Source organism: Culex pipiens, chromosome 3, assembly GCF_016801865.2.
Source record: "Culex pipiens pallens isolate TS chromosome 3, TS_CPP_V2, whole genome shotgun sequence".
In the NCBI taxonomy this organism is placed as follows: Eukaryota; Metazoa; Arthropoda; class Insecta; order Diptera; family Culicidae; genus Culex; species Culex pipiens.
In genome coordinates, this window is record NC_068939.1 from 81,443,579 (window position 1) to 81,466,386 (window position 22,808).

The following is a 22,808-nucleotide window of genomic DNA, read 5'->3' on the forward strand; positions in this document are numbered from 1 at the left end:
CTTCAGATAGTCGAATCACGAAAAAAAACTTTTTTTTTCTCCTATTCTTTTTTGACTAGTGCTCTCAGATTTCGGTCATTCGATTTTTTTTTGTATTTTTTAATCCGACTGAAACTTTTTTGGTGCCTTCGGTATGCCCAAAGAAGCCATTTTGCATCATTAGTTTGTCCATATAATTTTCCATACAAATTTGGCAGCTGGCCATACAAAAATGATATGTGAAAATTCAAAAATCTGTATCTTTTGAAGGAATTTTTTGATCGATTTGGTGTCTTCGGCAAAGTTGTAGGTATGGATATGGACTACACTGAAAAAAAATGATACTTAACTTTTTGTCACTAAAAATTGATTTGTAAAAAAAAGTTATTTTTAATTTTTTTTTATTTTTTGATATGTTTTAGAGGACATAAAATGCCAACTTTTCAGAAATTTCCAGGTTGTGCAAAAAATCTTTGAGCGAGTTATGAATTTTTGAATCAATACTGATTTTTTCAAAAAATCGAAAAATTGGTCGCAAAAATTTTTCAACTTCATTTTTTGATGTAAAATCAAATTTGCAATCAAAAAGTACTTTAGTGAAATTTTGATAAAGTGCACCGTTTTCAAGTTAAATCCATTTTTAGGTGACTTTTTTGAAAATAGTCGCAGTTTTTCATTTTTAAAAATTAGTGCACATGTTTGCCCACTTTTGAAAAAAATATTTTTGAAAAGCTGAGAAAATTCTCTATATTTTGCATTTTTGAACTTTGTTGATACGACCCTTAGTTGCTGAGATATTGCCATGCAAAGGTTTAAAAACAGGAAAATTGATGTTTTCTAAGTCCCACCCAAACAACACATCATTTTCTAATGTCGATATCTCAGCAACTAATGGTCTGATTTTCAATATTAAAATATGAAACATTCGTGAAATTTTCCGATGTTTTCGAAAAAAATATTTTCAAAATTTTCAAATCAAGACTAACATTTCAAAAGGGCCAAACATTCAATATTACGCCCTTTTAAAATGTTAGTCTTGATTTGAAAATTTTGAAAATATTGTTTTCGAAAAGATCGGAAAATTTCACAAATGTTTCATATTTTGAGATATCGACATTGAAAAATGGTGAGCTGTTTGGGTGAGACTTAGAAAACATCAATTTTCCTGTTTTTAAACCTTTGCATTGCAATATCTCAGCAACTAAAGGTCGTATCAACAAAGTCCGAAGAAGCAAAATATAGAGAATTTTCTCAGCTTTTCAAAAATATTTTTTTCAAAAGTGTGCAAACATGTGCACTAATTTTTAAAAATGAAAAACTGCGACTATTTTTAAAAAAGTTACATAAAAATGGCTATAACTTGAAAACGGTGCACTTTATCAAAATTTCACTAAAGTACTTTTTGATTGCGAATTTGATTTTACATCGAAAAATGAAAATGAAAAATTTTTGCGACCAATTTTTCGATTTTTTGAAAAAAATAGTATTGATTCAAAAATTTATAACTCGCTCAAAGATTTTTTGCACAACCTGGAAATTTCTGAAAAGTTGGCATTTTATGTCCTTTTAAACATATAAAAAAAATAGTGTTTTTTTGCAAATCAAGTTTTAGTGACAAAAAGTTAAATAAAAAATCACAAAAAAATTTTTTACCTTGTATCACTTTTTTTAAGTGTAGTCCATATCCATACCTACAACTTTGCCGAAGACACTAAATCGATCAAAAAATTCCTTCAAAAGATACAGATTTTTGAATTTTCACGTATCATTTTTGTATGGCCAGCTGCCAAATTTGTATGGAAAATTATATGGACAAACTAATGATGCAAAATGGCTTCTTTGGGTATACCGAAGGCACCAAAAAAGTTTCAGTCGGATAAAAAAATACAAAAATTAAAATTTAAGAAAAAAGACCGATTTCGTAGAGAATTGCTCTAGTATGACTTCTAAAAGACTCTGAAGCGATTTTGAATTTGAAAATCAAAGATGGTGGCCAAAATGATGTTCGCGAAATATTGAAAATAATCATTCTCTAATTTTTAAGGCAATCAGCCATTCAAATTTTACTGCAATGGGGTCGCAGATTTCGAATTTGATGTTAAAATATAAAAATAGAAAAATACGAAAAAAATTGTGTTTGTTCTACCAAAAACCTCATGATAATAAAGGCTTCAAAAAATCGAGTTTTGCATACATTATTTCAGTATCTCTTTTTTCAAAAAATTGCAAAATGTGATTGAATATTCATTAATAAAAACAAATTGAGTTTTACTTTTTTTCGAAAATCTTTTAAAACAAATTATGAAAAAAACCTTCAATCGCCCCATTGTTGATTCAAAATGTTAAAATAAACGTATCAAAATGTTTTCCAAACAGTTACCAATAGAATGCACAAGTTTCTTCAACATAATTTTCTTTTGGGTAAACTAATATTATCTGCTTCCTAATTATTTATTATGAAAAAATTATTTTGCATTGGCCTTGGCTTTAACAAAATCGAAATAAATCAATAAAAAATGTTTTTTATACTGCAAGTAGAAGACGCCTAACGAGAATTCTGGAAAATTCTATGATTTTTGGCACTAACAACTCTCGGAAATTTCGTAGATAATCCGATGAATTGGAATCTTTTTTCATATTTTAAATTATACGAAAATTAATAACTAAAGAAAGTTCTAGATAAGTTGCTGATATCTTCATTTTTTAATTTTAATAAATGAATAATAAATAAAATGAAACCGTATGAATAATTTTAGAGATTTAAAGAAAATGTAAAGATCAATTTACAAAAAAAAATTATAACAGAAGCATAGAATTTAAAAATAATAATAAAAAATGTTGTAAACATCAATTTTTTTATGATTTCCATTTTGCATTTAGTATAATTTTCTAAACTTTTCATTCAAATCTTAACTTTTTGAGCAAAAATTAGCATTTGTTTTATTGTTTTTGTCAAATTTTTATCGAATCACAATTCTTATGTATATGCTGCCCCTGATCACATAAATGTCCCATGTGCATTTTCATCGCTTTTGAGTTACTGATGCAGTTTGGTTCAAAATCGCGTGTTCTTTAAGAAAAGCCTATAACATTCAGTACTTTGTGCTAGAAATCAGGAGGAAATCCAGTTTTTTCACGAAAACATAACACGTAGCCTTAAGTGTGGGAACTTCAAATGCGTTTTTCTCAGTTTGCTGTTTTTGCATATGTGACATTTTTGCGAACATGGGTGTATGGTGAAATAAAGAGAATATTTTACAAATGCGCCTAACTGAAATCAAACAGATTTCAAAGTTCAACTAAAGTTCAATTGTCTTTGAGACCCAAGACTATCTAGTGATCAATTTTTTCCGTTTGGATTGGGACAAATTTTTTTATCAACTTTAAGATTGATTTTATGGATGAATTCTCATTTGGAATGAATATTTTTTCTTCTTTTATGATAAACAAGCTCTTCCCGGCAAACTTCGTGCTGCCCTTTTTGTTTCCTGACGTTTCTTGCATGTTTGCTTATTCAGCCTTCTGTGATCAAAATTTGAGTTTACGTAAATTATCCCATACAATCTGCAGATGCTCCGGAATCGGTCCCAGAGTGGCCAAAGTGGCATTTTTTCAGCATATAAACCTTCCTTGGGCTTACACGAACCTAGCGCAACAAAAAGCACCTCGATCCGACGTTCCGTGTTCAACTGATTCGCGTTCGAACAAATCCGTCGAAATTTTTTATATATATAGATTTCCAACAGTTAATATTTTATTCCGAAAAAATATCCAATAGTTTTTTCATATGTTTTCAAAAGTTAGTTTTCTCAAATTATGACCTCTAAGTTCCCAAATTATTCCCACAGTCAACCTCGAAGCAATCTCACCATCATATACGTTGGCATTTTCCCGCCCGATCTCCCCCGCTCAATGAACTTGTGCAGCAAATCAAGAACCAAGAAGGAAGATATGAGAGTCCCCTCAGAGGACCCTAGGATAAACACATAAACCTCGAGGTTGACTAAACGGTTCGTCGTCGTGACATAATTTGTTTCCTTCCTCGTTTTCCGACGACGACGATGATCCGGCGACTGGCTCAGACTCCACACGCTGAACTCCGTGACGCACCTCGCAACCCAGAACCCCCTCTATGTGGACGGAATTAAATCAATCCAACGGTGATGAAGACACGGTGCAACGGGTTGAGGATTAGTTGGGTTCGTTCGTAAGTGACGTAGCGTTTTCAACAATTTCTATTTACTTGATTGTTTAAAAACTTATAATTTCAATGAAGTTTGTCAGATATTCATAAAATGATTTTCAGAAGCATAATTTATGGAATGACCCCAATTGTTGATCTTTCAACCTTTATGAGCGACCTGGAATATCTGGAGACGGGCCGGAGTTGATTTATGGAAACTGTTCCGGCTGGAATGGCACAAACACAGTGACTTGTGGCTTTGGCACATAATGAAATGGGCTTTCACGCGTGTGCAAACACCACGACATTTAGCAAATTAGTCATAATTAGGATCCGTGATCTGGGTGCGTGGGTGGGTGATTCGATGGGTGGTCGGTGTCAAGGGCAGTGACCTGGAGCTCGTTCCCAGGGATCAGCGAGGGAATGTCATAAAGCCTTGATGAAGATGCACTCTGAAGTGCTTGCTGGATGATTGATGATGAGCTGTGGAGCATACGGTGAACTTTCAGTTGGATGATATGAAGTTATCATTTCTCTTTTAATGGAACAAGCATTTAAATTAAAGGATGAGTTTTTCATTTTTTAATAATTTTTTGTGGCTTTAATTTAAAAATTTACATCAAAAAGCAAATAAATTGTATTTACTTGACTTAAATAAAGTCACCCACAAGAAACTAAAACAATCAACGCAACTCAATTAAACCCCACTTAAGTGTTATCCCTTTAGCAGAGTTCAGCACGCGTGAACCTTAAGTGACTCACTCGTCAAGTCTCGTCAACCAAAACAGACAAACCCTTGATGAAGAAACAACAACAACAATAACAATAACAACGCAAAGCAATGATTCCGAGATGCATCTCTAGGGCAGGGAGCACGATCTTGATTACTGAAGGGTTCAAGTGACGAACTGTTTGTGGCGCCGGCAATTTGCCTGATGAATATGAGGACCCACGAGTGTGACAGCGAGCATAAACTAAACGAAAATTACTTTGTGGGGTGTGATTTTTTCGGAGAATGTTATTCTTGGGAAATGTCGTGAAGTTTCGCCTGTACTATTCACGCTTTAATTAATTTTTCTTTATTTATTTTAAGCAAATTTAGTTCTACACTTTACTTTTCTTACAAAAAGTTTTATATTTTTCAATTTTTAGTATTTTAAAAGGCATTTATAATGCTAAGCTTAAGAATTTTTCTCTTCTGATATTTACAAGTACAAGTCTACAACCTCAAATAAAAATTTGATTGCTTTAAGTTTTTCTTAGGTACTAATTGGCTCTTAATTTTATTATTAACTTTGAAATGTTACATAGATTCGGTCAAAATTCAAATTTAAATTTAATAACGTTCTGCAGAAAACTGACTGAGGTATGAAAATTTCAAAATTACAGGTTTTAAATCGTGTGCCAGATTTTTCATCACTGACTCATATTTGAGGTGAAGCCAGACATGACATTTTATTGGAAATTTGTTGAAACAAAAACTTAGCATGTTTTTAGAGTGTAACAATGTTCTACAAAGATGTAGAATAGACAGGAACAAAAATGTTGATACGAGTAATATAGTTTTTAAACATCATATCTTTATATTAATAATTCCTTTTCAAAAGAATCTACGGATTGAAGAAATCAATGGTTCACAACGAACGTTCCAAGGGTCAATGTTATGCGAAATTTTGGAATCAAGACTAACATTTGAAATGGGCGTAATATTGAATATTTAAATAATTACTTCAATATTGGTACGGTATGTCCACGCATCCTTCTTTGCCTGTAGATTTTGTAAAATGTGATCCGTTCTCAGAATTCTCTTAGTGGTAAACCCAACGCAGTAGGGCTGGCCGCTTTAATTTTTGTTATCCATTGCACAGTGGTCCAGATCGCAAAAGTGGATAATGGATTTTCCGAAAAATGGTGAAGTTTTGGAGCTTTTGGTGTCTTGAGAAGAGTTGTTGTTGATGGAAAGGGGCAACTTTTGGTTTGGTTGAAAATTAGGGTGGATCACGATTAGGGTGATTTTAATAATCTAACTTTTAAGGAATCTTTTTGGGATGTTTTTTGTGTCCTAAAAAGTTCCTGAGCTTGACAATCCAAGCAACTTTGTGGAACCCGAGTATGGGTAAATAATAAGGGAAATGCGTAATAATACCTTTCTCTGGTATCAATACCAAAATTTGTCTTAAGGATTATGCAAGACCAAAATGTGGTATCATACTAATTTAAGGTATTGTTTTGATATTGCAAAATTGCAGAATTTGTCAAAGGTTGGACACCACATTTTGTTATTCTTTTGGTATTACAGTATTTTATCAAATTCTTCTGAAACTATGGGAAGATTTTGACCAATTTTGACAAAATAATTAATTTTGCGCTAAAATGATGTCTCAAAGCGAATGCTTTCATTGAAAACCGGAAATTTCAAACTTGATTTTAAACATTTTTGATATACCCCCTAAAGAAATGACTTGAAATTGTGGAAAATTTTCTAAGTCAGGATGCCACATTTTGGTATTATTTTGGCATTTTAGTGTTTCATCAAATTCCTCTGAAAGTATGGAATTTTTTTAATAAATTTTGACGAGATAATTAATTTTGCGCTAAAATGACTTCAAACCCAAACATGTTAAAGCTGATTCTCATATTTTTTTATTTACCCGCTAAGATTTTTTTTAAACGTTGAAATTCCTCTAAGTCGGGATAACTAAATACTTTGAAAAACGAGTCAATCGACAGATTATTGATTTTTTGTGAATTTTAATCCAGTTTAATTTAATAACACTTATTTTTCAATCTTGTTATTTTTCAGAAGCTTTAAGAACTTCAAGCACAAGCCGTTCATCAATGACAAATGCATTCGATGTGGTGAAAATATCACTAAGAACAACATGGAATCATCAGGTGAGTAGATTTGGCTGTTGCATATGGATCATTTCCGTTTTTTTTTTTCACTAACTGCAACTGCTGCACTAAAAAATGGCATGAAAATACCAAATTTTGGTTTAACTTGTGCAAATACTAGCGACCAAAATGTGGTTAATTTTGGCCGATTTTTGCGTGACATACTTTATGGATGACGCCATACTTATGCTGAAAATTTCATGAGGTTTGGACTAGACACGAGCGAACACCAGCAATTTGAATTTTGAGTTAGGTTTGACAAATCGTCCAATGTCATATTGTCTGTTGTGTGCTATCTTGTGACAACGACCATTTAGTACTTTTCGAGAAAATCGATTTTTAAAGTTTGATAGTAAATAATTTCAAAACTATGAATGATGAAGTCAAACTTTTTGATACAATCAGTTTGTATACAATCGCTTAACAAACGCTTCAAGTTTCAACTAATTTGGTTACACCAGTTAAAAGATACAGTAAATTATGTAGATCTGAAAAGCACGTGTCACAAGTGTGTTTTCAAAGTAAATTTGTAATACGTGTCACAAGTGCGCACAGAATTCCCATACAAACTAAAATAAGCTCAAATCAATTGTTTAATCGCACCTCCGTGTACGCACGAGAGCAAGCAGCAGTCAAGTGCTCAGTGCTCCATCGTTTTTTCGATTTTTTTCGCCGTAGTTTACCGTGATTAGCCGCGAGTTTGCTCCACCAGCATGCCAAGGGCCGGCCGTGGCCGTGGCAGTTCGAGTGCGGCCTCGAAAAACCCGCGAAGTTCGTCTACCGGCCGTGTGCAAAAAGGTAAACAAACCAACGCCGTGTCGACCGCCATCGCGCAGGGGAGAGTGAGCGCAGAAGGAATCGACAAAAAGTTACTACATCCCGGATATGTTCCGAGATCACCAGTGCGAACCCGTTCCGGTACTTCCGGTGCCACGACCAGCGGCACATCAACATCCGCCAATATCCCCATCAGGAACGAGTTCCAGATGCTGAGCGACGACGAAGAAAACAACAACAACAACACCGACGGTAGCAGCACTAACGACGACGACGACGACCGACGATGATGGTCGTGCACGGAAAAAAGTGCCGAAGTCAAAAAAGAACAATTCTCCAACGGAACGAAGACCACCTCCAATTTTTGTTTTGGACACGTTGGCGGACGATGTTGACGAGTTGCTGGAAGGCCTCGGATATTGTCTGAAAATCGGTAGGTCGGCAGTGCAAGTGATCACACTGAACAGAAAAGATTTCGACCTGGTGCTTGAAGAACTGAAGCGTAGCAACTTCAACTTCTACACATACGACCCAGAGAAGCCCCCTGTTAAGGTGGTCTTGCAGGGTTACCAAGACCGTCCGATCGCCGACCTGAAGCGACACCTCTCGAACGCGGGAATAAAGCCACGGGAGATAAAAGTGCTCTCGCGAAAGACAACAGTCACGGGTACGCATACCCTGTACCTGTTGTACTTCGACCGCGGCACCGTCAAGATCCAAGACCTGCGGCGGATTAAGACGTTGGACGGTTTTTGGGTAAACTGGCGGTTTTACACCAAGAACCCGACGGACGTAGCGCAATGCCACCGTTGCCAGAAATTCGGCCACGGCTCGCGGAACTGCAATCTCCGGCCCCGCTGCGTGAAGTGCGGTGAGTCGCACCTCTCGGAGGCGTGCGCACTGCCACGAAAGGCGGAGTTGGGGGACAAGGCAGAACAAACCAAGCCGCGCGTAAAGTGCGCGAACTGTGACGGCAACCATACCGGCAATTACCGCGGATGCGTCGCGCGCAAGGCCTACCTCGAGGAGCAGGAAAAGAGGAAGAAGAAAGCAGCAGCGTCTCACTCTCCTCAGCGAAGTACGAACGCAGCCGTTCCTGCAGCTGGACAGCGTACGGTTCCAGCGGACAACCCAGCGATCCCTCCTGGATGGGGGCGTTCGTTTGCCAGCGTGGTCGCTGCCGGTAGCGGCGATGCGGCCCAGCAAGGAGTCACCGGGGAAGATCTCTTTTCCCTGCCGGAGTTCTTTGCTCTCGCGGGGGAGATGATGATGCGGTTTCGGAGCTGCCGTAACAAGGCGGAGCAATTTCTGGCCCTCGGGGAGCTGATGATCAAGCACATCTATAATTGATTATTTTTGTCTGTGATCTAGTTTTAAGCTTTCTCTCTATCTATCCTTTTCCTATTGCACTTTCTGTAAGTTTTTTGAAAACTTTTTCTTACTCTTGTCTATTCCATAGTTATAAGTAATAATTTTTCGATTGAATAACGATTTAAACACAGCTGAAAGGAACACCAAAACTCTGTTGTGCACCTAAATGAACTCATTGTAACTTGATTATTCACAAATAAAACCGAATTGAATTGAAATTGTTTAATCGACATAACTGATTAAGTTAAGAATATTTTCAAACCCAAAAGATGGAATTGATTTAAAAAAATAATTATCAACACAAATTTGGGCAAAATAAAAAAAAAATCCAACAACACACTCAAAAAAATGAGTTCGCGTAAACGTGAACAGCGTTCATGCCAACGGGAACCAGGAAGAAAACTGTTCACTTTCATGGTGCAATGCACTATAAAAGTTGAACAGTTGTCTTCCTGGTTCCCGGTGGCATGAAGTCTACACGATCATTTTGATGATAAAATGGTCTATGTCACAAGTGGGTATAACGATATCCGGGAAACGGAAGCAAATTTCCAAAATCGGATTAAAGCATCTTGTAGTGTTTGTTATGTATAGCAAACGTCATCATTAACTCATTTTCGACCAAAATGGTCGTTGTCACAAGATAGCACACAACAGACGATATACTTTTATTCAATATGATCAAACTTTAAGCGTCTGTTTTATCCCAAAAAACACAATTAAAATAAAACAAAACTTGGCTGCAATATTTTTTGTTCTTACTAAAGCAGTTGCAAATATTTTTCAAAGTTTATGTCGCAAGTTCCGAGAATCAACTAACCACCTAAAAAAAATCTAGACAACAACAGATGATGGTATTCCAAACATCTCTGCACACTTGACAAATTTAACGGTTAAACCCAGAATTGCACAATAAATTTGCTTAGTTCACCCCAAAGCACACCTCCACTTAAGTGCTTTTAATTGAGACATCTCTTCACATTTTTTCCCCCCATTTACCATCATCACTGTTGTGGACTATTTTTACAAGCCCCACGACCCCACGAGGGGTTCGCCGCGAGTGTTTGCACTGTTCTCCACCCAAATTGCTTGCCCAAGTGCTGCTGCTGCACCACAAAACTGTGTGGGCTCTTTTGCTCGGCTGTTTTAACCCGTGTGAGAAGATTCGTCCGTTGACATGACGACGATTGATCTCTGACATGATCTTTGTTTGCACTAGAAACTCACTTGACAGTCGGCGCGCAAAGAGAAGTGGGGCTGACATTTCGTGCAAAAGTGAGTGAGCTTCTGTCAATTTGGGGACGCAGCGCGCGTGGCAATGAATTTCAATTAGGCGGGATCAAGGCAGCTTTTTTTGGGGGAGATTTTTGGCAATGTTTGCTTGCTGGAATTTGGCAAATGATCTTTCGTAATTGAGCGGTAGTAAGTGATTGTGGAATGTAGACTCAGCTTCTCAACAGAATATGGATAAATAGATATACTTTTCGAATCTGCACAAACTTTTTTTTTAATTTAAAAAATACGTATTTTTCTAAGTCTTTTTCGTACTTTGCAGGGTTATATCTGAAGCTTCTTATCTCACCATCAAAGTTCTTATGCCATTAGTCGAACTCCGTACGCAATAAGTTTGGTGTTTCCACTCATAAATTAACAGCTAAACTCCTCGAAAACGTTTCTCATCAACGCGTTTGGCGCCGCCACCACCGCCAGCTGCCTTTTCTAATGAAAATTTATGTTTCTATTCCACATGGCTGAGGAGCGCGAAATTTGCGCCCATTTCGTCCAAATCCCATTACCAGATAAGTTTCCCCGACCAAATTTATCAATTTTCAACCTTCAAATTTGAGCAGGGGGTGCGTCGTGTTGCTATGTTATTCAATTTGAATAAATTCGACACCAAAGAACACCTTATTCTTCGGGCGAACAGAACTTTTATGCCCCAAGGTGGGGATGGCGTATAGTCTTTGTCGGCCCTAACGGCCTTGACATAGGTCCCATTTTCATAATTTAACCATTTCGACCCTGTCCCCTGCGTCTTCTTTTTGGGGTGGAAGAACTTTGTGGACCACATCTGTAACCAACGACGTACGTGACGCATTGGTCGTTTTCGTAGTGACAAATGCTATTTTTTATATCTATCTTAGTTATTTTAATTTCACTTATCGACTTCATTTGTCCATACAGTTTCTTTTGATAAATATACTTTAAAAAATTCTTGAAAAAAATTGCCCGCAATTGGTCCACCTACCCTACAAAATATGCCACGATGAACGACGCCGAATGGCAAAAGTTTTCGCCCATATTCGCTAAATCTTCACCCGACCGGCAGCAGCCAAACCGCACACACCAGACACATGGCCGTCCAACCCAGAGCAAACTGGCTCTGGGGGTAAGCTAAATTGAAAAATAAATTTTATTACCCCTAAAGCACACACCAATTTGCTAGCTGGCTGGATGGATGGCAGAGGAAGAATGGTGATCAGGGGCGCCGACTCTGGGGGGGCACGGTACTTTTTGCCCCCCTAACTTTTGAGCAGGGGGGGCACTTCATATATTTTGCCCCCCCTAAAAAACCCTCGTATGTTTATATGATTTCTGTGAAACTATACACATTTTTTCAGAACGCCCAATATTTATGTCATTTCGAATCTGATTTTCAATTAAAATTGCACTCATAAACCAAAACATTACAGTTTTTCTCACATACACCTGTGTCGTTAATAAAAATAGTTTAACGTGTAATTGTGAATCATCACTACCCAGTCACGAAATATTCTAGCAGAGCTCGTTTTGCCAGAATACTTCTAGGATGGTAGAAGATTTCTGTTAGAATGCTGTAAGAAAATCCAGCTCTGTAAGAACTTTGCTAGAATCTTGCTAGAATGTCGTGACTGGGTATCGGGTGATCGCCGTTTATTTATCGCGCGCTTTCAGAACAAAGGATTGATTTTAAGTTTGTGCCAATCTTATCTTCAAAAAAGACGCGTCCGGTTTTTCTTTCTCCCGCGTGAAACGATGAAAGGATTCAAGAAAGAAGTGTTAAAAAACAAGAAAATTTCGGATTTTTTTATCAAATCTGGTATGAACAAGGTTTTTGTTTGTGATTTCGTGAAACTGACGCTTTTCTTTTTAGTGGCCAATCCGGAGCAGGAAGAAGCAGTGGCCGCTGGGATTCCGTTATCCGTCGTAAGTTTTGGTTGCGAAGGCCGGATTCGCGATCCGATTTCCGGAAATAATGTGCAACCCACTGATTCCGCAAATGATGCAGAACGCGGACAATTTGACTGCAGCGGAACCTTCTCCGCAGGCCGTCACATCGCTTCTCCACGGTCCAAAGGGCCGGCGAGCAGGCACGCTGGAAAAGCATCCGGCGGTGGCCGCACGAAGAAGAATACGTTGCATAAGGAAGCTGCCAAGAATGGCGCTGGCGCCAAAGACCAAAACTCACGACCCGACGATGCCGAACCCACAACCGGGCAAGATCACAGTTCGAGCGATTCGTTCCCTTCCGGGACCGTGAACGAGGTTCCCGTTGTGCACGGTAATCATAAAAAAACGGTCCTAAAATAGCCCTTTTTCTAAACATGATTTTGTTCTTTTTGTAGAACTCGAACAGACTACTGAAGGAGACGCCGGAGGAACCACCTCTGATGGCCGACACGTCGCATCTCCACGGTCCAAAGGGCCGGCGAGCAGGCACGCCGGAGAAGCATCCGGCGGTGGCCGCACGAAGACTATTACGTTGCATAAGGAAGCTGCCAAGAATGGCGCTGGCGCCAAAGACCAAAACTCACGACCCGACGAAGCCGAACCCACAACCGGGCAAGACCACAGTTCGAGCGATTTGTTCCCTTCCGGGACTGTGAACGAAGTTCCCGTTGTGCACGGTAAACATTAAAAAACGGTCCTAAAATAGCCCTTTTTCTAAACATGATTTTGTTCTTTTTGTAGAACGAGAACAGACTACTGAAGGAGACGCCGGAGGAACCACCTCTGATGGCCGACACGTCGCATCTCCACGGTCCAAAGGGCCGGCGAGCAGGCACGCCGGAGAAGCATCCGGCGGTGGCCGCACGAAGAAGAATACGTTGCATAAGGAAGCTGACAAGAATGGCGCTGGCGCCAAAGACCAAAACTCACGACCCGACGAATCCGAAGCCACAATCAGTGCGACCAAGAAAAGTGAAAATCCGTCTAACAAAAGTAAGTTGGTAACGGTAATGTGTATTCGAAATTGTGAAACATTTAAACTAGTGGAAATTTTTATATGTTTAGCAGATCAAGGACTTGGTCCTAATTTCATCCAGTTTGCAGATTTTCACTATTTAACCCAAATTTAACCAAATTATTTCGCACATGTTCGCACATAATAACTTGCTTGCTCACTTCTCATTTAGCTGTTTATCGATTGATATGGGGTGAAATGGTTTTTAGAAGCTGTAAACGATTTGATTCTTATTCCATGCAATTTGCTGTTTTTCACTATTTAGACAACTTATTTTGCAAAACATTTGATAGAAACGTAAAGGCTGATACGGAGCTCGGAAGGAACGCAAAACTCCATATAAAAAAGCCCACACGGTCACACAAAGTGTTTTTTTTTTTTAGTACGCAGATGAAAAGGAACAGAAAAGAAAAGTGGCATTTGACGTTTCTTCGCGCGGTACTTGTTTGCAACAGGTCGATGCCTCTGTGCTCCATAATAAAAACTTCAGTAAGAATGGCAAATGATCAATCTCTAAATTCTCTTGATGGAGTTTCTACCCAAAATATGGCTCCAAAAATGTATATTTTTAAAATCTAGATGATGGCAAAAATGGCAGCATTTAAAAGTTTGGACATTTGAAAAATTCAAAGAATTTAATAATTATAAATAAAAAAAGAATTAAAGAGTTAAAGAATTTAAGAAGTAATTGATTAAAGGATAAAAGAATTTAAGAATATGTATAAGAATATAAGAAATTTAAGAATATAAGAATTTAAGAATTTAAGAATTTAAGAATTTAAGAATTTAAGAATTTAAGAATTTAAGAATTTAAGAATTTAAGAAATTAAGAATTTAAGAATTTAAGAATTTAAGAATTTAAGAATTTAAGAATTTAAGAAATTAAGAATTTAAGAATTTAAGAATTTAAGAATTTAAGAATTTAAGAATTTAAGAATTTAAGAATTTAAGAATTTAAGAATTTAAGAATTTAAGAATTTAAGAATTTAAGAATTTAAGAATTTAATAATTCAAGAATTTAAGAATTTAAGAATCTTAGAATTTAAGAATCTTAGAATTTAAGAATTTACGAATTTAAGAATTTAAGAGTTTAAGAATTTAAGAATTTAAAAATTTAAGAATTTAAAAATTTAAAAATTTAAAAATCAGAAAATTTAAAAATTTAAAAATTTGAAGGTTTAAAAGTTTTAAAATTAAAAAATTTGCAAATTTAAAAATTAAAAAATTTAAAAATTTATAAATTTAAGAATTTAAGACTTTAAGAATTTTAAGAATTTAGGAATTTAGGAATTTAAGAATTTACAGAGTTACGAAAAGAATACGCTACTTTTCTTGACTGCGTTTCTTCCAATGTGCATACCATACTTAAATAGGGATCGGATCGGGGATCGGGATCGGTGGTGTAGTGGTAAGCTTGGTTGCCGCTCACCCCAATGGCATTTCTCGAGTGTCAAACACGTTCTGACCTGAAATCCTTTTGGCCAGTTGTCGCACTCACATCAATTTACTGACTCTGTCAAGATAGCACGACAAGATTGATTTTTTTTCATATGAAAAGTGACAAAAATGCACGGAGTTTTTTGTTGAATATCTCAGAATTGTAATCGAATTTTGGGGATCTGTGAAGGTCAAAAGGTGTGGCATTGTGAGCTGCATAAAGTGGCGTTCTTAACTCAATTTGGTACGAAATGCACGTACGACAAGTTAGCACGACAGTGACAAAATATTGAAATACCAAACATATGAGAAGTTAAACTTTTGTTTTGTTAAGATTTAATTATTGAACTTGGCTCAAGTTGTATTAATATACAAGTTTGACAGAATTTAAAAAGAACAGCTTTATTTAATTAGAGTCAAAATAACGAATATTTGTTCACTTGTTGGTTTCAGGAAGTTCAACGCTGGATCGCTTCGTGACAAAGTCGGCCGGGTCGTCGGAGTTCACTTTAGTGAAACAGCAACCAAAGCAGCCAACAAATCAACAACAAGAAGAGAAGTCAAAGCGTCTGTTCAATCCAGCCTGGAAGGACAAATTTCCTTGGATTCAATTTGAGGAGGACAAAAAGGCAGTTTTTTGTTCCGTGTGCCTTAATGTAGCAAATACAAAGGGATTCGCGGCAAACGCAGCAAATCGAGCCAGCACATTTATGTCAAAAGGCTTTGTCAACTTTAAAAAGGCTCTAGAACGTTTCGAGAAACACGATAATTCAGGCTGTCACCGTGAGGCTGTCTACAAGATGGCAGCTGTTCAGACCAATGTCAACGTAATCGCGCAAATCTCTGATGAGAAAAAGAGGCAGATGGCAGTTAACCGATCCTGTTTGCTGAAAATAATTACAACTCTTCGGTATTTGGCAGTTCAAGGCTTGGCGGTTCGTGGGAGTAACGATAACACTAGTAACTTCACTAATTTGCTAAAGTTGCGCGCTGAAGACTCCAGTGAGATGCGCACATGGATAAACCGCGACGGTTACCGATGGTGCAGTCATGACGTACAAAACGAGATTCTTGACTTGATGAGCCTGGCCATCCAGAGGAATCTCGTGACGCGGGTCAAGAAGGCAAAATATTTTGGAGTTATGTGCGACGAAACGCCGGACGCCAGCCGAAAGGAGCAGTTTGTTTTCTGCATTCGCATTGTCAGCGACAGTCTCGAGCCGGAGGAAATGTTTATTGGGTTTTATCAAGTTGAATCTACGACGTCGGCTTCATTGTTCCGGACTGTTATGGATGTGTTGATGCGTCTTGACATCACCGTTAACGATTGCCGTGGGCAAGGCTACGACGGCTGTCCGAACGTTTCCGGACTATATAACGGAGTACAGGCGAAAATCTCGGAGCTGGAGGAGCGGGCACTCTTCGTGCATTGTCTTGCGCATTCGCTAAATCTTGTAGCTCAAGATACCATAAAATCGATCCCTTGCTGCAGAGATGCGCTTAGCATAGTGAAAGAGATGATAACTTTCGTACGCGACTCGCCGAAGAGATTGTCGGTTTTCCAATCGTTCCAGACTGATGAAAGTACTCAGCTCCGCCCGTTGTGTCCTACAAGGTGGTCGGTTCGTTTCACCTCAATGAACTCTATTCTTAACAATTACCGAGCGTTGGTGGAGTTCATGGAAACGCTTTCTACTAAAGATCGAACAGACTCTGGTGCGAAAGCGGCCGGATTTTTACGCGTATTGAACAGCTTCAATTTCTATTGCGTTTTAAACTTTCTGGTGAAATTTTTTGCCCACATTGATTCTGTCAACACAGCGTTGCAAAGCATCAAGATCAACGTCGAGCAAGGCCATCGAATGGTTAGTACCCTGAAGGACACCATCAGCCACATGAAGGAAGATTTCGAGTCTGTATGGGAGCAGATATGCTTGAAAAAACCGGAAGAAGTGAGTCTCCCTGAGCTCCCGCGACGGAGAAAAAAACCCAAAAACTTGGAAGCTGATGCCGACTCGGAGTACGACAAAGATCCAACCAAAACGCACTTTCGGCTTATCTACGAAAGCATCATCGATGAAATCGTGGAGTGCATACAATGGCGGTTTGACACCAAGGCGTTCAAGTTTATGCTGAAAGCAGAACAGTTTTTGCTCGGACAGAATGATAAAAAGGAAGAAATAGCTTCTTTTTATCGAGACGACATCAACATGGAGAGCCTTCTGCAACAACGTGAGATGCTGTTTGACATCATGAACGGGAAGAACAAGCAGAGGGAATGTTTGCAGTCCTTCATCGATATGTTTAAGGAAGAGCCATCTTTGAAAGAAGTTTTACCAGAAGTGCATAAGTTTTTGCGGCTTCTGATGACTATCCCGGTTACCAGCGCAACTGCTGAGCGTTCCTTCTCCGGACTAAAGCGTCTCAAAACATTTTTACGGTCCACCATGACCCAACAAAGGTTAAACTCGCTGGCAATCATTAATTTCCATAAAGCTGAGGCTGAAGGGTTGAATTTAGACCAAATCGCAGATGAGTTTATCACTAAATCTGATATTCGCAAGAGAACATTCTCACTATGTAACCTAAGATAAGATTTTTAACCATTGTATTGATTGGTTTGTTGTAAATTAAAGAGCTGTATTAAACACCGATATTTTAGTATACAATTCTTCACTTTTTTTTTATTATTGCAAAATTTCGAAAGTAGTGCCCCCCCAGAAAAAAATCCCAGTCGGCGCCTCTGATGGTGATGGTTCAATTCTTGCTATTTTCTCACCAGAGGAAAATGTATCTTTTTGAGGTACCGTAATCTGGGGTGAATCGGGACTACAGTCTGAATAGGGACAGCAGTTTTTAGAGCACTTAAAGCTTTTAAATTTGGAAATGGATGTACACATTTTGTTGGCCTGAGTCTGTTCTAACCGAAACCAACCAGAAAAATCAAAATATTGTGCTCCATCATGGTTAAAACTGCTGTCCCAATTCGCCCCATGTGTCCCGATTGACCCCAGTTTACGGTATTACTTTTAGTTGATTTTTCAGCATTGATGGATTTTCAACTGTTTTAATCATAACGCAAGAAACTAAAAAAAATATGGTTTGAATCAACGTAGTTTGTATGAATAATTTTCACACTGTTTGAGGTTTGCTAAGTTTTCCTATTCTCTAAATTTTCTTTTAAAAATAATCTGAATGTGAAAAAAGGTCGACAGACACAAGGTTGATAGGACAAATTTTGGAAAGCCAAAATGGCAAAAGACATAAGGTCGAACGCCAAAATAAACTGATCTCGAAAAGAGCAGTTCTCTAGAATTTCACAAAAATAAATCCTGATTTTTTTTTGTTTTGCTTTGTCCATAGATTCCCTATGTACAAATAAAGATTCTTCCATAAAGTATGTCACGCTAAAATCACCCAATATCAACACCTACCGCCCCCCCCCATCCCCCCCTTTGTCATGCTTTTCCTTAACTTATAACACGCAATGTCACACATTCTCAGACTGAGAATCGCACGAATAAGCATTTTAAATTGTTTTTAGTTTGTAAGACTTAAAATTCCATTAAAATTTTGAAGTTTTTTTGAAAAAAATATTTTTTTTGCCTCCTGATTTTTTAGACCGATATTAACTTTGAAAAATATTTGCAACGTCATACGATTTTATGAAAATAAACATGTTTTGGAAAGTATTGAAAATGTCATCTTTAGATGTAAAATTGATTTCAAAATGTAGCGCGTCCAATTTTCGAGGGTTTTGAATTATCCGGGATACGAGATTTTTTTTTAAATCCCGGGAATTTTTTGAATCAGTCATAAAATCTATGTTCTTATTGTATTTGATATGTTTTTCAAGCTTAAAATTATAGAATCAGCTCAATACTATGAATTGGTGATAATCTATACATCAATCTAAATAGGAATAAAAATTTTCAGATATCTTAAACAGAAAAAAAAAAAAATCTTTGTTGTGCTTTAGATTCAAAATGCTACGCAGTTATTAATCCAATGTGCACAGCTAAAAAAGTAGTAATCCAGCTGCGTGTAAAAGTGTTGGGTGTAAAATAAATATTGCCTTATTTTATACAATTTTATGTGATTTTACGCCCTGAAATATGTAGCCCATCAGTATGGGAAACCTACTTGAACGAAATGTCAAGCTCATATCTGCATTTTTTCTTTCCATTCTTAATCGGTCTGATGGCCGAGCGGGCTAATGCGCCAGTCCTTACTGTGGTGCTGAGTTTGAATCCCGTCGTTTTTTTTTTGTGTTTGCAAAAACGGTACATGCAGTGTGTAATATTAAGTGTTTTTTTGACGAAGGTGATGTGCATGCTTTTGCATGCGATTTTACCATCGGATTTTTTGCTGTGCATGGTTCATATTTAAACATTTATTTTAAATTGTTAAAAAGCAACAACAAATAAAATAATACCAGTCAATGTAGTGCATTAGAATAGTTTAGAATATCATTTTTTATATTCAAAAAATATTGACATTACATGACTAAAACTGCCTAAAAAATTTCGTTCAAGATGTCTTAAAAACAAAAATTGACAACAAATAAAATGTTACCAATTAATGTAAAATTTTAGAAAAGTTTAGAATTACATTTTTTTGTACATTTTTTTAAATTAATTATCTTCAAGTCGCAAACGCCAACTGGGGAAAATCTGGACTACTGTAAATAGGTATACCCAAACGAAAAATATATCTCAAAATCTGCAACAGTGGATTTGCTGCAGAAAATGATATATTTTATTACAATTTTTGCAGCAAGCCCATAGATCATTTTTGCCCGCGTGTAAACACGTCAGCGATCTGCATTTCTCACCAACACATAGAATGCTGGTGCGTCCCCGAGCAACACTCTAGAGAGAACATTATGTTAGCGCTCTGTCCCTCACTATTCATCAAGCGTCCATGGCGCGGTGGTAGCGTGTCGGATCAGCAACCTAGAAGTTGATGGTTCAATCCTCGTTCTGTAAAGATTTTTTTTCTACAATACAATCAATCTGCCATCGGTAATGTCGATAATTGTCGGTAACGGGCAAAAATGTCATACCCCTATATCGCAAAAAATGCATGAGGACAGATTTCATGCAGATTCTGATATACTTTCATGCCACCATGTATCACAATCATGCGACCGCCGGTTGGGTGTACAGGAGATGTGAGATCAATCGGACCGCGCACTGGACTCACAATCCAGAGGTCGCCGGTTCAAATCCCGCGGCGGGCGCTCTAAAATTCTTTGTGTTAATTTAATCTAATCGGTCTTTATCGGTGAAATCTGACGTAAATTTCAGAAGAAAGATTATGATATTTTAGGTGGATAGGTCGACTAAGAGTCATAGAAGAAGATATAAAGGACGGAAAACTTAGTCAGCGAAGGGCCATTTGAGGAAGTATGTGTGTGTGATCAAGTCTTTTAGCCTTCTAATTTGGATCTGTACAAGTACTGAGCAAAACACACAGTAAATGTACAGAGACAAGTTGACTTAGTTTTCCGTCCTTTATATCTTCTTCTATGACTCTTAGTCGACCTATCCACCTAAAATTTCATTATCTTTCTTCTAAAATTTGCGTCAGATTTCACCGATAAAGACCGATTAGATTAAATTAACATCAGTTCTCGGTGACCAAAACAATATGGGAAAATTCTTTGTGTAAATATGGGTATTCGGCGCCGTCGCTCCGTGCCATACTTTCATACACTTAGGAGCCCAGGGCGGCGAAGTCCTTGTAGATAAAAGGAAGACACTAGTGGTTGGTACTAGCAATGGTGGCCGACAGCTATAAAGTCAACTTCGTTTTTAGATGTGAGAGTAATAAAGTTCGAAAAATAAATTAGGTTTTGATCCGGCGAACAAATTTGTAGAACATTTCAAAGTGATAGGAATTGATCCCGAAAAGATACAGGTTATTTTTTGAGCATGTTTTGAAATTTTGGAGAAAAAAAGTAAACTCCAAATTTCATCTTGTATCTTTTCGGGATTTGCGAGGTTCTACAAAGTTGTTTTTCGGATCAAAAGCTAAAAGAAACCTTAAAAATAGGAAAATTTGATAAGGTTTTGAAAAATTTTATATAGGCAGATGTTGGGCAGATGTGAATTCTCCAAAGTAAACTGATTAAAATTCCATGCTAACTTCAAATCCAAACTGGAGCAAGTAAACCTCAAACAAAAAAGCTCAAACTTTCAGGCTAGGTTCTGGAACAAATGCTATATTTTTTTTATCGATTACTAATTTATCAACTGTTCATCTATTTCTACAACCAAATCTGAATTTCTAGACCAATTTTTTTTTTATTCCGCGCGTGGTTTTGTACGTTTGGCAGCTGTCAGTCGATACAATTCAAAAGATTTTTTTTCAATAAGCAGGAAACTAGGCAGTAATTCCAAGTATTTTTTATTAATTCTGAGCAATTCCGTGTGGTTTCTGGTAATCTCAAATAATTCTGGGAAATCAAAGCAATCTGTGACACATTGCCAGTAATCCTGCTGATTCCATTCAGACTGGTTAGTAATCCTTGATGCTGGAATTTCCTTGGCGTTTTGTGTTAAAAAAAATGTTGTACGAATATATAACAATCAAGGTTACAACTTTGCTTTAATCATCTTTCTTCAAACCAAATCTAAAAAACATGGAACTGTGTCTTAAGTTCCACCGACATGTCAATATATAAGAAGAGACTTCTGTGACCATCATGAAGACATTATTATTATTAATGTTATTATTATTATCATTTAGAGATTGCACAGAAATTGTCAAAAAATGGGAGCACATTTGCAAACATCAATTAGACAATATGCTACAAAATTATATTTTTTATTTACAACTGCAATGTTTGAAAAACATAATAATTCATTATAAACAACCAATTACAGCTACTCTCCTTAATTGCCAGCTTTTGTATTTTCAGACCTGTTTTACCCAATCCAATTTTAAACCAAACAAATTCACACTAATTTTGCATCAACATCTTCTTCCTTTCCCTCCTCTTACAGGTGGTTCGGCCGGCTGCCAATGCTGCTGGTGCTGCTGCTGCTGTGGCTGTCGAGTTGCTCGCAGCCGGTGACCTCATCGGAGCTGGGTCTGTTTGGTGGTCAGGGGATTCGTGGTAAGTGGCCGTCGTATATCACTAAATTGATTCGGTGGAAAATTGTGCGATTTGAATTCCTGCCTTACACTGAAGCGCATGCAAATTTGATTGTTGATGTTGGGGCTTCTTGGAAAGTTTATTTTGTTCGTTTTTGGCTTCCGTATGTAGCTCGTTGGTTTAATTCGAGTCATGTTGAAAAGGAAAAACTTTTATTGATATTATCTTATACTATGAGATAATATCAGTTCTCCATAAATTTGGGAGCTACCCATATGATAGTACTGGGAAATTATTCAATGCTCTGTTTATCGAGTAGGAACATTGTGATTTGCATAAATTGCTTAAATTCTAATAATTCTTATGGAAATGTAATAGGCTTGAGATGCTCTTGTTACGTCCGATAGGAGCTCTATATTTGGTATTTATACACAGTACGCCCATATAATTCAGCCCTGCAATGAACGGCGAACATTCAAATTCGAACCACTTTATGTGTTAATTTTATAATTTAATTTCTTTTTTTACAGTAATCTTTACAGTAGGATACCATTTTACCAAGGAGATTGACAAACTTCTAATAACAGTCCAGACTCGATTATTTGAAGTCCTGCTTATCCGAAGTTTCGATTATCCAAAGTTTGACTATCAGAAGGTTTTAACGATCCAAAACGGAATAACGAAACAATTATTTTTTTCGTGGTTCGATTATCCAAAGTGATTATTTTTTCGAGGACTCGACGATTATCGAGTCTGGACTGTATGACAAAAAAATCTCCCTTTTTGATAGAGTTATTTATCTTGTAAGAAAAGATCTCTAAAAAAATATAATCGGATTT

The 22,808-nt window shown here is 37.2% G+C and overlaps 2 protein-coding genes across 14 annotated transcripts in view; both read left to right on the forward strand.

Moving 5' to 3' along the window:
- Positions 1–22,808, forward strand: part of LOC120414208 (collagen alpha-1(XVIII) chain) — a 622,129-nt gene that overhangs the window by 189,514 nt on the left and 409,807 nt on the right. For all 13 annotated transcript variants that reach the window (XM_052710469.1, XM_052710470.1, XM_052710472.1 and 10 more), the window contains one exon: positions 21,878–21,990. In XM_052710469.1, coding sequence (XP_052566429.1) covers positions 21,878–21,990 — 113 coding nt within the window. The remainder of the gene's footprint in view (positions 1–21,877; positions 21,991–22,808) is intronic.
- LOC120414195 (uncharacterized) lies at positions 11,977–14,022 on the forward strand. The gene is made up of 2 exons (XM_039575275.2): positions 11,977–12,746; positions 12,811–14,022. The coding sequence occupies exons 1-2, from the start codon at positions 12,221–12,223 to the stop codon at positions 13,101–13,103; spliced, it is 819 nt and encodes a 272-aa protein (XP_039431209.1). The 5' UTR covers positions 11,977–12,220; the 3' UTR covers positions 13,104–14,022.

What these genes read in the sequence shown, in the direction of transcription:
- LOC120414195 (XM_039575275.2), top strand. Translation starts at nt 12,221, where the DNA reads ATGAAAGGATTCAAGAAAGAAGTGTTAAAAAACAAGAAAATTTCGGAT. An exon ending in CGAGGTTCCCGTTGTGCACG is followed by an intron (nt 12,747 to 12,810) that starts GTAATCATAAAA and finishes TTCTTTTTGTAG; the next exon opens with AACTCGAACAGACTACTGAA.